The following is a 15,249-nucleotide window of genomic DNA, read 5'->3' as shown; positions in this document are numbered from 1 at the left end:
TTTTAATTGGACTTCATTTAAGTTTACACCATGCAAATAGCTGAAGAATGTTTTTTTGTTATGATATTTTTGCCAAGTTTTGAACTTTAGGCCATTTAGCCTTTCAACCTTCGACATAATTAGTCAATTTTTAAGAGGATATTCCAGCCACACCCGGACGGGTAGGTGAGCTCACGGGCTCAACCTGAAAGAATGCTAACACTAGTCGTCGCAAGAGTAGTGCTTCGCAGAGTCTTCTACCACCGGATCGGAATCGCGACCAACTGAGAAGATCCGGCGAGAAACTCACTGGGCTGTGTCTATGGGTTAGTTCGCTCGTTGTAGTCGACGAGTTCGACGAGGACGGTGACCGGTGCTTGAGAGGTCTAAAAGCACCGAGAGTGAATCCTAGGGATCCGACATGTTTTGGGCGACGGCGGCTTTACGTTGCCCCGCCGCGGTCGGTTAAGATAATCAGTCACCTTAAAATCAGCCTCAGTACCTATGTCTCTCTCTCTCTTCGATCGATCCCTCACTGCTGAGGATCATGACTCCGTCCGATTCCGTCAACCAGCTGTCTCCATCGATCCCGTTTTGTAGCTTGGTGGAGTGCGTCGCTGACAAGTACCCTCAGTGCCTCCGCTATTTGACCATGACTATTCCGACCATCGTTTGGGACCTCTACCCCTAGGCCTTTTCCCCTCTATTTTACCGGTCACCACAAGGCGTTCCAAATTGCAAGTACCAGTACCTATTCGTAGATAGGCGTAGATCTAACAGCCTTATTCTTTTATGAACATTGCACATCATAACACAGTCGGCGTCTCTTTCACTCCACTTGTCAGTTTAGATCGTGGGAGCGATACGGCCGTTAATAAAGGTGGCAAACGCGGAAGCTTCGTTATCTTCAAGGAAGATAACTGTTAACAATAGTGAAATGTATTGTGTAACTGTTGTGTTAGAAAACTGTGAGTTACGGACAAAATATTATGCTGCACTCTAGTAATATTTTCGCTTTGCTCCATCTATTAGCTAATGATATTAAAATAGACTAATGGAACTACATAAAGAATTGGCTTGGAAATAATTGTCAGGTACTAGCTGACCTGGCAGACTTCGTAGTGCCTCAAGCGATAAATAAAAGACCTAAGCTTTTGTATAAAATAAGCTTAAAACAAACAAAAGGAATCCGTCCGACGCGGGACACATCAAAGGAAAAACAAAATTGTTATTTTCATTTAATTCCTAGCATTTTCATATTTATCTACCTTTTAAACCTTCTCTGGACTTGCACAAATAATTCAAGACCAAAATTAGCCAAATCGGTCCAGCCGTTCTCGAGTTTTAGCGAGACTAACGAACAGCAATTCATTTTTTATATTTAAAGATTATTTCGAATACCGATCTCTGATTTATTTAGTAGTTACCGGAGACTTTATAATCTGAATTCCAGCACCGACCTTGAAAAATGTAGTCTCATTGATATCGTTTAGTATCTTCCCCATCTTTCGAGCCGGAATACATAGCTACTTTAGCAGAAATGGGAAGAATACGATACATACTAGTGCAGATACGTATTTCATTAAAACATTTGAATATAGGACTTCAAATATATCAATGAACTAGCGACCCGCCCTCGCTTCGCTTCGGGAACGTTAAATTTATTTATTGATAGCTAAGTCCCGCGATGTTACCCGCGGTTATTGTCGTACAGCAGGTGACGCCGCGGGGTGAAACTAGTCTAAAAAACTAGCCTAAGTTACTCCTTATATCATCAGCTACCTATCAGTGAAAGGCCCGTCAAAATCAGTCCAGCCGTTCCAGAGATTAGCCGGAACAAACAGACAGACAGACAGACAAAAATTGTAAAAAATGTTATTTTGGTGTGTGTACCGTATATATATTCATATGCATGTAGTAAAAAGAGACTATTTCAATATTACAAACAACTTCAATTTTGTTTATATGTATAGATGTAGGGATTCAATCAATGAATATAGGAATTCAACCACGACGACATCAAATATGAAATATCTCTAAACATGGAGCATCTAATCTTTTTTTATATTGAAATTAAGGTACTAATGTAAATGATACTGGAAAGGGTCATTTATCGCCATTAAACCAATGAAAGCAATTAATTCATTAAGCGGATGGAATAAGAGAAAACTTTCGTAATAAAATTGTAAGAATTTCAAATATGATAACCGTATGAATATTCATTGGCTGCATAGGTTTGATGCGCGTTTGTATGCTAATTGTTACATTATTGACGTTGATTGCTTTTAAGATTGATATATCTATATGAGCTATGAATCCAGAATGCTCTCGTTCTGAAGAAACATGGAGTTCGTTTGAAGCTTGTATGTACTAATTAAAAAAATTAAGATGAGGTTCTTCCAGAATCTAATCATATTAAAAATATCTCGAATTTAGAGACACTATACATACATATTTCAACATTTCAACTTCTTCAATGCTTTTCCTCGATCTAATCGGATAATCAATTAAGTTAAAAAAAACGCTACAATTAAAAGGAAAATTTCAACAGTTCCAAATTTGACCCCGTGACCCCGTGCCCACTGTTCCCACGAGTTAAACTAAGTTAAAATACCGTATGTCATTTGACACAATGCAAATTTTTGGGTCGAAAAGATAAACAATGGTTTAATTCACTAATTTAAACATAATAGAGCATAGACATATTTTAAACTACAATGTTATTTTTTTAAGTATGGCAATTTTCTACTTAAGTCTTTTAAGTTAAAACTAATCAATGGGGATGAAATTAAAAGAAACGAGATGAGGTGGCATGAAAGTCTCAGTAAAATGATGATCAAAGTTTTCGGTGGACTTTTCGGAAAAGCCCGAGACGTTATGTCTAGCAACTTTATTTCGTTTTTCCATATTTGTGAATTTTCACATGTGCTAAACTATGAATAAGTCACCGTTTTTGCAAATTAAGAAACTGGCGAAAGAGTAAATTAAAAAACTAAAACATTTTACACAATTCCGCACCTCGTGTTCGCGCCAAAAAAAAACTATTACAGTCAAATTACAGATAATCTAGGTAGCATACAGCTATACTATATGTTATCTAGATTGTCATAGATTTATGTTTTGCATTTTATTCGTGTGATTCAATGAAAATGATGAAAAGCAAAGGGACCAGTAATCTATTATCTATATAAGAATGAATTGCTGTTCGTTAGTCTCACTAAAATTCGAGAACGGCTGGACCGATTTGGCTAATTTTGGTCTTGAATTATTTGTGGAAGTCCAGAGAAGGTTTAAAAGTAAAGTAAAAAATATGAAATTACTCGGAATTAAATAAAAATAACATTTTTGTTTTCACTTTAATGCGTCTCCTGTGGGACGGATTCCTTTTGTTTGTTTTAAGTTTATTTTATACAAAAGTTTGGGTCTTTTATTTATCGATTGAGGCACTACGAAGTCTGCCGGATCAGCTAGTTATTAATAATTTGATTATATTTTATGAGCCGATATCATTTGGGTGATTTTATATATGTTATTGCATTTCATTAATTGCAATTACACATTTTAATTATACATTCGTCTGAGATCATACGCAAAAATGTAACTTCTTTTGTATGATTTTTTTAATAAATCAAGTTTTTAAATGATATCATCATATTTTATGTATTTAATATGATTAATCGGGCAAATTAATCTCAATCCCGTACTCAAACAGCCGAGACTAGAATATTACATAAAATATGTTCTCTCCAATATTTACTCCTCGTTAATTTAGATTATTGATCGGATATTCTGCGAGGCGTGGTCACGAATACTTACGTACAATACAAGCGAACAGGTTTTGATGCCAGGAAGTTAGAATCTCTAGGGGCGCAGACATTAATCATAGATCTACGGCGGCATAAAGTGCGCGAAGACAGGACTATTGTTCATAAATCTAGAGTGAGTACGCTGTGTGAGCGTTCGCATCGTGGGAATAACGGGGTTCGTAACAGTTTCGCTACGGAACTTGTGTATTATGAGGTTGAACTTGCCTTGATGTAAAAGTACATCACTTTCCCCTATTGTGTTTATGAATTTTTTTACAAGTCAATTGTTAGTCCTTGCGTTCTGTTTGTTAATGAAAAGGCAATTTGAAATCGTTGAATTAACTAATGCGTTGGTCTGATGATCGTGATTCACTGATATCTCAATATTTATTTCATGTATTACATTTCTCTTTTGTTTTTTTGGTTTTCATATTTTTTCCCTGTAACGGCTACGGAAAATGCTAAATTGTTTTCAAAGACTAAGAATCTGAATAACACTTAAAGCTGTAAATAATTACTAAACAAACAAATGGTCTATGATATGTGTACTCGTATGATATGTCTTTAATGAGGATCGCCATCATATATGATTTATCTCCCATTTTGTCCTGTCCCGCGCCAGTTAGAATACTTTTATACTCTCTTTACTCTTACACCCTAGAATTTCTTTCTCTTTATACTTTTACACTCTCTTATTGGAATTCGGTCCTCGGATTGCTGCCCCTGAACCTTAGCCAAGATAAACTGCTTCTCCAGAAAAATACATACTCGATCGCATTATATGTCCAAAGTAAACTTAGTTGATGTTCTCAGCATAGAGAGGTAGGACGTTTTTTGATCAGGAGCTTTTGTACAATAGATTCATCTGTCCTCATGGGCGTCCTTGGTATCTTTATCATTCATCTCCAGAACTTATGTAATCGCTTATCTATACTAATATTATAAAGCTGAAGAGTTTGTTTGTTTGAGCGCGCTAATCTCAAGAACTACTAGTCCGATTTGAAAAATTATTTCAGTGTTAGATAGCCCGTTTATCGAGGCTATAGTCTAAATAACATTACGATAAGACCAATACAAGTAGAGCACCAATAAAGAATGTTTCAAAATATTTTCACTTTCTACGTAAATGAAGTGGGGGGTAAAATTTAGCGTTAGCCAAAGTAACCATTCCACGCGGACGGTGTCGCGGGCAAAAGCTAGTCGTTAAATATTACGAGTATAATAATATATTGTCTCTTCGACTCATTTAAATATATTAACCTTTGAGTTGACAGATGTCACAAACGTCATTTAAGCCGCGGTCGCCATTTTGACAGATGCAATCCACTGCGCGTTTTAACAGCCTAATACGGATGTCATATCCTCCTCAAATAATTTAGTAGAAGAAATTCGACTTTACCATATTTGTTAATATGCCAGTCTAACGTTTTAGATATGGCACGAGGAGGTAAATTGCCTATTTCGTACTTCCTACGCTTTTCCCACACATCGTGAACTGTTTAACATATCCGTAAGCGATAGCGCCTTGTGATGTGAACGGAGGTAGTTTTCGTTGAATACCTAATTAATTGTGGGTTGTTGGCAGGGGCACCCCAAGAAAATTTAATTTATTTCTTGTGAGTACATAGAAAAGAAAAGAATTCGAATGAAATATACAAGAATAAGGTTCAATTACTTGAAGATCAAAATAAGAGATATCATAATTAAATCTCTATGACACATTGCAATTTATGTTTTGTTTTTATTGATCGTTCTTTGTACTTTTAAACCGATCTAGTTCTTCTTCTTTTTTTCACCATGGTAATAACTATTATTGCCAGCATTTATCTAATTCATGAAAAGTCGTATTTTAGAGAAAAGAGGATCCCCAACGGTAATATTGTGTTTAACTTTCGACCTGACATTGCCTGGGTCTGGACTAGTATTGCAACAACCAACTATTTCTTATTACCCTCATTTCTAAGTTCTTTTTTACGATGTACCGAGCTCAAGACTCATTTTCTTTTACGTGGTTAGCCCAGTGACATAACAATGTATAATCGCTACCCGCATGAGGCCCTTTTTTTCCTAGCTTAACTGATGGCCTTGAGAGGCCATTTCAGCGTAACCCTAACAAGTAGGTGAGCTCACGGGGCTCAAACTTGACGACGTTGCTAACACTAACCCTAGCGAGAACAGTGCTTCGCAGAATCTACTGCCGGATCGGAAACGCGTCCCACTGAGAAGATCCGGCGAGAAACTCAGTGGGCTGTGTCTGTGGGTTAATTTACTCGCCGAGCCCTTCGTCGCAAGCAACGGGTCCGACGAGAACGATAAACGGTGATGAGGCCCAATCGTATGTCCTACATTCCAAACCAAAACGTATGACTGCTCTGCTCTAGAAGCAGGTAAAATGGTGGAACCTACCCGTGCGGACTTACAATACGCTCTGCGACCAGTGAATGATTTACATATTGTAATCTTATATTTTTTGCCACAATATCATTTTTACCCGTTTGAAGAGCACGTAGTTTTAATAAAATGAAAACCGAGCGGCCGGCGGCTGGTCGAGGCGATCGTTGTACTTACCTCGCTTCTGTGGTAATCTACCCTGTTTATACATTTTAAGAAAATAATAATCTTTATAGTTTTTGTTAAATATATTGTCATAGCACCGCATGTTGTTACTGTAAATTATTGTCATGTACTGCACGATCTGAATTAATTGTAACGAATGTTCTCATTTAAGTGAATTTATGTAATTCTTTTGCGAATAAAGAATATCTTTAACCCGAAATGAAAACTTTAACTTCATTTCTCCAGGGGAGTGTTAGAGGCCTTGAATTTTCGAAGCATAGGGTCCGGTAGCCACTTAACTTAAGCTATATGACAACATTACTACATCTGCTCTCGTCTTGGCAATAAAAACTCAATTAAGAAAGTTAAAATACTGCGTTTTATATTACATAGAGACTGGAATTATAAATGTCACATCCCGCGTCATATATTTACATTTAAAAAATCATAATACAAACATCTCTACGTCGTTTTAACATATACATTGAAAAATGAACTACATATAAACCAGAATAATATTATCGATGTTTATCGTTTGAGCTTACATAATTTAACATAACCATCATTAAAACAAACTTAATATTCAAAGTATCAGTCAAATGACCATTAATCTAATAATAATCAAACAGGATGTGGCAACCCTCTGTCTAATCTATTCGTTAATTTAGATTTTACGAGCGCCATTTCTAAGAGCTTATGTCACGAGAGGATTAGAAAAATATACATTCTATTGATGTCGCGTTATTGGTTTCAAGGTTTTTAATATGTTTGTTACCATTAAATATTGAAAAGTTGTTCTTTTTCATACTTACTAGACTCTCTCTTGTCCAAATAATTTCTTTTACAACAAGAATTCACACAAATTTCATACGTGCTATAAAAAAATCTTTGTTGTTTTCATCATTATATGTGATGTTAATACAGCGTCTGCATTTCATCCTCTCAATTCTTCAGTGAAAGCAACATTCAAAAGGGCTCAGAGAATACAAAGAATACAAACGCTCATATCAGTCCGTTTACGATCTTATTAGGAAAATTAGTGAAACAGTTATAAAAGACTAATGTATAATTTGCATCGTGCGGCCAACGAGTGTGTATGCTAATAGCAATGGAAGCGTTACCGAGGCATGTCCACCGTTGTTCGTGACTCCATGATGGATCAGTTCCGTTTACAAAAAAAATTGTATTTTTTGAAGCTTTGATAGGCACATGCGCATGAGGTCGAAATTGTTGGTACTCAACATTGGCTATACGGTAATATTGCAAAATTTTAAATAATAGGTACATTAATTAAATTTTAATTACCCGAAAATAACAAAACTCAATGAAACCTGTTACATTATTTATTTTGAAGTCAACCATCTTATTAAGAAGACTGCTTTTTTCTATACTGCGGTGAGTATTGACTGTGAGAATATAAATATAATCCATTTATATTCATAAAAATAATTGTAACACTTAATGATGACGTATTAAATACACTTCTTAATGACGTATTTAAAAAATAATTCAATTGGTCTAACTAGAAATTACCGTAAAAATATCGTTTCCCGAATGAGCTCCCATTACACACTAAAAACTCAAATGGAATCAAATTCTTAAGCGTGACTAATCTATGAATTGTAAGACAATGTACAATGTTAATTTAAAAATAATATTTAGCGGCCATATTCCGTTCATGATTTATCATAACAAAACAATTGAATTTATCGATTCCTTTTATTTAAATTCTGGTTCGATTAACCGGAATGACAATCAGGTAGATCAGGGGCTCCCAAACTTATTTTGTCTACTGTCCACTTTGAGAATAAATTATTTTTAGCGTCTCCATTTTTTCACCTACTTAAAACCACTTATAGCGAGAGCTCAGTCGGTGTCTAAGGGTCCTCCTAAATGAAACTACAAAACACCTCGCAAGCCTCTACACAACGCCCCCATTTTTTTTTATGGGTCTCTTACCGCCCCCCCTTTAGGACTGCAGCGCCCACTTTGGGAAAGGCTGAGGTAGATCATGTATACGGTAGAAAGGTTACGAATATCAGGTGACATGTATATCTTACATACCGACTAATAAGATTTATTTATTTATTTATGCAAAAAACAAATTACAATTATTACAGTACATGTTAGCTAAATCGTACAAGTAGTACCTAGATCTAATCTGGATTGCAATCTAAATGGTATATGCACTCAGCAAATCCATATTAATGTACATAGCTTTGGCTATTGAAATATTTTATTACCCTTATAGGCAGACGAGCATACGGCCTGATCGTGAGTGGCTACCGTCGCCCATGGACGTCAACAATGACAGGGGCAGAGCCAAACATAAAACTGCCTAAAATTATCAATCTACCAATTTGTAATGGAATGGAGAAATAATTCGTACAACAAGTATGGTTTTTCAGTGGATCATAAAAAAATCCAATTGTGAACGATTGCTATATTCATTTTGGATAAAGTAACGGGAAATAACTGATGTTTAAGTTTTCGTTGTATCACTAAATCCACGTTCCAAAGTTCGTGGAAGAAGGTGATGACGTGATCACGCCTTATTTGGTAATTTCGGTGTGGATAAAACATCAGTATGGGTCGCCTTACTCGTGCGTGTAAAACAGAAAACGACACTGACTAAAAAGACTGTTAGTCGTTGTCGTATTGAAATGTAGGTTTTTTTATAATCGTAATCATAGAAATATATCGATAATAGTCGTACAAAAATACAATTTTAATTTTGTGAATGAAATTTAATACACATGAGAAAATATTTATAAATCTAATACGAAATATAAATTTTCCCGCCAATTCTCATTTATACTTGTCTCACTCTTTCTTCAGTAATACAAAGGCGATAGCGAAATGCGAATGTACAACGAAAAAAAAAACAAATTAGCGCGCCAATTACAGATCCATCAAAACTTTTTTCAACCGCAATCCAAAGCTGCCGCCATCGTACAGCCTCGTTCATTGACTCGACGATAGAAAGTTGTTAATTAAGAACGCGAGTGATTGGCGCATGATTGTGTAATAGAACGCAACAGATCGACCGGCCACATGGTCGCACAGGGCAATAAATACCTTTACCGTAGAAAGTGTTGTAATTCAATATGAGTAATAGCGTGAGTTGTACATTATCTAAATACAAGAAAGGTGCATGTAGTGGTTTAGTTTTTCATTCGCAATAAACCAACTAAAAATTATATATTATATTTACATTACCTAAAGATTAAAACAAACAATAAAAGCACATTTTTGAGTTGTTTTACCTTCATTATCGTACGAACTCCAAAAACGACAGGTCCTAGGTATTTTCTTCAAAATGAAATGCTGTGTCAAACAGTTTTAAGATCATATACTGCTTCAATAAATTTCTTTTATTTAAGGCTCATGCTAGACTAATCATATAAACAAACATGAAATACACAATGTGGAACACTAATTAGAAAATGAAATATTCTGCTGCTAACAGCTTGTAATTGAGACGACCTCTGGTACACCTACATAACAAATTTTCTACAACAATAACTAACAATCAGCAATCTAAAGATACAATTGTCGCAATTGTATCGTCGAATAAATATCAATGAAACAATGAGAAAATAAATGCATTCATTTTATTTGCTGTTAAATGTATGATTAACATAACTTCCTTTATGTTAAAGTAATTTAATATTGACAGAGCTAAGCATTTAGAAACCATATTACTAACTGAAATTATTGAGGCACACAATTTAACAAAAAGTAATTAGCAGTTTTAATCGAATTTTCTTAGAACGCGTCACACCTTCTCTTCAAATTTAATTACTAGACATCTTAAGCCTTTAATTACTAAAAGACTTAAATTGTTAGAAACCAAAGTGTTTTTTTTTTAATTACTTGAAAATAAAATTTTCAGCACACCAAAAAAATAAACCAGAGAGCCTATCTTACGCCTATATTTCTTCGATAGCCAGCAAAACGATTTCCATTAACCAGGCCACCGGTACACCGGCTATGTATATCGGCAATTAACTCTGTTAATAGACAAAGCGGCTAGTGGATTTTCTTATAAAGAATTCCATCGTGAAAAAACGCACACGCATGCGACCGTTGCAGTCCGAAAGCGTGAAATGGAACGTTCACGGCGCGTTGTTTTAATATGTCCAGTTGTCTTTATGTTTATTATCATGTCACTCGCCACGGAATATGATCGTGACAGAAATATGAATAAATTTTACATGTCGTCTTTTCGCATTAAAAGTGTACAATTTCTTAATATATTCGAAATTGAGTTAATATGCGGAATCATTTGGTATCACCAGTATTTTTCTCATAAATACTGTCAAAAGAGCGTAGTTTAGTTTTAGTTTATTTTTTTAGTTTACGTATTTTTTGACTACTATTAACAAAATTAATACATAATTTTATCTTACTTTAAAAAGACAGATAATGTAAAAAATAAAAAACAAATGTTGCAAATATGATTAATATTAAAAATATTACATGTTAAACCTTTAAAACACTCTCCTGTAAAATTAGTAAGTTTTGAGTTTATACAGTTTTAATGCGAGAAGACGATGTATCTTAAATACGTTTCTAAAATTTACTTAAGTTTTTACACATTTAAGTAATTGTTAAATAATGGCTGGCTAGTTGGCGCCTACGTGATATGTTTGTTTGATACAACAAATTTGTCTTTGCGACAGACGAAAGCAGCGAAAGTTTCGCTATCTAGCAGCTTGTCCTTGGAGCTTTCCAAATCTCTGAACTATTTTGGATTTTGAAATTACTGACATATACAAATAGACACAAGTCAATGCACTCTTGAGAGCACGGTCCTATTTACGGACATTTCGCTAATAGCAGTCACTTTCTTTAATTATCTTACTATACTATCTACATATTAACCTCATATGAAACCTGAATACAGTATTTTTTTAAGGCTAATGTTTAATTGAGTGAAATAGAAAAAACTTCATATATCGGTCCTCTTTTGACATTTTAACCTTGTATTTATTACCACTAAAAACAAACCGTTAAAATTAAGTGGCACAAATCCTTTAGTTAAACCTAAACTTTGTAACACAATTTTTAATGATTTGCATAGTAATTGAATACATTTCATATAGCCATTGTTCTTTTTATTTCAAAATGACTTTTCAAATGAAGTTAATGTATAAGGTAGGTAATACAATTGTTTTCATTTAGTTTTAACTCTTTACTTCGACCAAAACTACAATTACTTTGTTTTTAAAAATCAGCCATCCGTTCGCCAAATTTAAAGGACTATTCTCAACTGAATTCAACAACGCATATGTATAAAAACAAGCACCTTTGCTTTCTGTGTTGCTTATTTATTCCAACGAGATTTTGAAAGTACTTAACTAGAAATTACTTCCCTACGGAGGCAGGGACTGAAGAAGACTGGTCAAATCCCAGCCCAGACCGTAACATTGCTTTCTCTAAAACTAAACCAACTGAGGATGTACTAGAAACATTAATTTTCTTACTATGTGATACAGCAACAATTATCTAAAGAGGCGTGTCACAACCAAAATAAATCTTATCGAAGATGTCATAATCTGGAGTTAATGATTGCTCATTTTAATTAGATAAAAGAACGTGACAAGTTCACTTGCTAACAAAGATAAGATATACGGTAAAAATTACTGTAAGAAATCACCAAAAGCGATTTATTACAATTTTAAAATATATCTAGAAAAGAAAATAAAGTCTTACTAAGAACATTAAACAAAACAGTCTTGTAAAGTTTCACTTTGTTCAAATTTCACTCACATTCTAAAGATGCCGAATTTGCTTTCTCTAAACGGTGCGTTAAGAGCTGCCGATAAACTTAGGCCTATAATTTTTCTCGTATCTTTCGGTGCTACAATGCCATCATCCCACAGCCTTGCTGTACTGTAGTAAGGAAGACCCTCTTTCTCAAATTGCGCTTCTAATGGACCCCTGACTTTCTTTTCATCTTCATCAGTCCACGGTTTCCCTTCACGCTGAGCCTTTTCTTTGGCGACCAAGGAGAGAACTGTTGCAGCTTGTGGTCCCCCCATCACGGATATTCTTGCGTTGGGCCACATGAAAAGAAAACTCGGCGAATACGCTCGCCCACACATTCCATAGTTCCCAGCACCGAAGCTTCCCCCAACAATCACAGTTATTTTCGGTCCTTTGAAACAACTGACCGCAGTTACCATTTTAGCTCCATTTTTAGCAATACCGCCAGCTTCAGCGTCTTTTCCTACCATAAAACCTGTAATGTTTTGCAGGAACACTAAAGGAATCTTCCTAGCAGCGCACAGCTGAATGAAATGGGATCCCTTCAAAGCTGATTCGGACATAAGAACGCCGTTGTTCCCAATTACACCTACTGGGTGTCCATACAATGTGGCGAAGCCGCAGACCAAAGTGTCCCCATAAAGTTGCTTGAATTCATGAAATCTACTTCCATCAACAATCCGAGCTATAACCTCTCTAATGTCGAAAGGTCTCTGAATATTAGCACCTACTATTCCGTGTAAATCCTGAATGTCGTGAACAGGCTCCTCAATTTTCGAGGAATAAATTCTAGCTCTTTGGTCATTGTTCCAATTTAGGTTGGCCACAACGTTCCTAGCTAAATGTAAAGCATGCTCATCATCTAGAGCATAATGATCCGTTACTCCTGATTGCCGGCAATGTAGGTCAGCTCCACCTAAATCTTCAGCAGAAACTGATTCACCGGTAGCGGCTTTGACTAATGGAGGGCCGGCCAAGAAAATGGTTCCTTGATTTTTAATTATAATACTCTCGTCTGACATACTAGGGATGTACGCTCCTCCCGCAGTGCACGATCCCATCACAACAGATATCTGCGGTATACCCTCGGCTGACATATTAGCTTGATTGTAAAATATTCTTCCGAAGTGTTCGCGGTCCGGAAACACATCAGCCTGATCAGGAAGATGGGCACCACCAGAGTCAACTAGATAAATGCACGGAAGCCGACATTCCTGTGCGATCGACTGGGCGCGTAAGTGCTTCTTCACGGTAATCGGAAAATATGTTCCCCCTTTAACGGTTGCATCATTAGCGACGATCATGCAATCGCGGCCGTGAACTTTGCCGATAGCGGTGACGATACCGGCGCTCGGAACCTGGCCCTTGTACATGTCGGCGGCGGCGAGCGCGCTCAATTCCAGTACATCGGAGCCCTCGTCCACTAACCGGTTAATCCTGTCTCTGACAAGCAATTTTCCTCTCGCCGTGTGCCTCTTTACTGCGTCCTCTGGCCCACCTCTGATAGCGTCACCGGTTTTCTGTTGAAGCTCGTCGATCAGTTCATCCATTTTCGCCTTATTCTCTTGAAAGTAAGGATCACTTCGGTTCGGCTCGGTGCCGATTACGGTCGCGTGGCTGTGGTGCCGGCATTGTGCGCTCAGTCGGCGTATGCTTCTGACGAGTTTAAACATTTTAATGTATAATTAAATTGAGAATAAAAACACGACCGGTCGTCGGGCCTCTGACGCGCTACTGGCAACAAAGCCGCTGTTAACGTTATCAACACATTTTAATCGTACAAAAACAAATTCCTTGACGACCGCCCCCCGCTCCGATAATGACTTACATTATTACATATGTATGGGTTCTGACTGTATATTATGACAGCGTAGTTTTACGTAATATTTACAAAGCCCAGCGCGACGCGTTTCCATTCATTCTGGCGCGTTCGCCTTTTGCATAACGCGCTTAAATAAATGATCCTTAAATTCGTGAAGCGAAATTTTATGTTAGTTTTTGAACAGACATTCGATCATGATGACGTGACCCACTTCTGAGTCGAGTTCACGTGCAGCGTGGTGTGAAATACACACGGACCTTGAACAATAAACGGTCACTTGTTACGACGAATCTACTTGTAGACCAAGACTGATTTTATTTTCAAGTTGAATTTCAAAATAGACATTACCCTTCATCGAATACGTTTGGATATTCGTATTTTATCGTTATACCAATCTTTTATGGACGCTTACTTTTATTTAGTTGTTGGCAAATATGTAAAAGATATACCTACCTTAAATTGTATTGCAGAAAACAGCGACATTAATGTCGTATACTAAGATAGGACGTAATATAGACGTTTTATTTATTAATTATTAGCATTTCAACTATGGTTCTATCATGGTTTAGATGCCCAGTATTATGATAACTATTATAGAGTAAAAGAAATCTGGCAAAAACCTTCAGTGGAAGATCATTGATGTTTCCCCAAACCAAACGTTAGATATCTTTGTCCGGTCCTAATGTGAATATAATTAATTGAACTATTTTTCTTTAACAATTTTCCTTCTCCGTCTTAAGGTAAATAATATGCTCTCCGAGAACTTAACATATTTTACTGCCTAAAGCTCAGTAGTTTATTTTTATTTATTTATTTATTAGGCTCACAATACACATCACAAGCTAAAAAGATACATAAAAAACACAAGTAAAAAGAAACAAAATCTGGCTTGCAACATAAGTTATGTGCGCACGACAAAACAAGATATAGTGCTGAATTTGTACAACAACGTTCCTTACAATTATACGACAAAACAACACGATAACAAAAACTAATCTAACTTATAATGTAAGGAAATACTTTTACTCACAATACACAATTAAACAATTACACTAATGACCTTTTACTAACCTGGAGGATGCCCTTGAGCATTTTTATAAACGTAACTAGCGACCCGCCCTCGCTTCGCCTCGGAAACATTAAAACACACATGAAAAAAAAAAAAAAATATTAAAAAAAGTAGCCTATGTTCATCAGGGAAAATGTCGGCTTCTAATGGAAAAAGAATTTTTCAAATCGGTCCAGTAGTTTCGGAGCCTATTCGAAACAAACAAACAAACAAATCTTTCCTCTTTATAATATTAGTATAGACTA

The 15,249-nt window shown here is 36.0% G+C and overlaps 2 protein-coding genes across 5 annotated transcripts in view; one reads left to right on the top strand and one right to left on the bottom strand.

The window, feature by feature from the left end:
* Hil (peptidase hillarin) overlaps positions 1–15,249 on the top strand; it is a 75,211-nt gene that overhangs the window by 42,331 nt on the left and 17,631 nt on the right. The gene's annotated exons all lie outside the window — the stretch shown is intronic.
* Mccc2 (methylcrotonyl-CoA carboxylase subunit 2) lies at positions 9,940–13,905 on the bottom strand. Its single transcript, XM_089735061.1, has one exon. The coding sequence runs from the start codon at positions 13,784–13,786 to the stop codon at positions 12,113–12,115; it is 1,674 nt and encodes a 557-aa protein (XP_089591187.1). The 5' UTR covers positions 13,787–13,905; the 3' UTR covers positions 9,940–12,112.

This window comes from Bombyx mandarina, chromosome 19 (assembly GCF_030267445.1).
Source record: "Bombyx mandarina strain Sakado chromosome 19, ASM3026744v2".
NCBI lineage: Eukaryota > Metazoa > Arthropoda > Insecta > Lepidoptera > Bombycidae > Bombyx > Bombyx mandarina.
The sequence above is the reverse complement of the archived record's forward strand: the minus strand, read 5'-3'. Positions and strand labels throughout refer to the sequence as shown.

What these genes read in the sequence shown, in the direction of transcription:
- Mccc2 (XM_089735061.1), bottom strand. Translation starts at nt 13,786, where the DNA reads ATGTTTAAACTCGTCAGAAGCATACGCCGACTGAGCGCACAATGCCGG.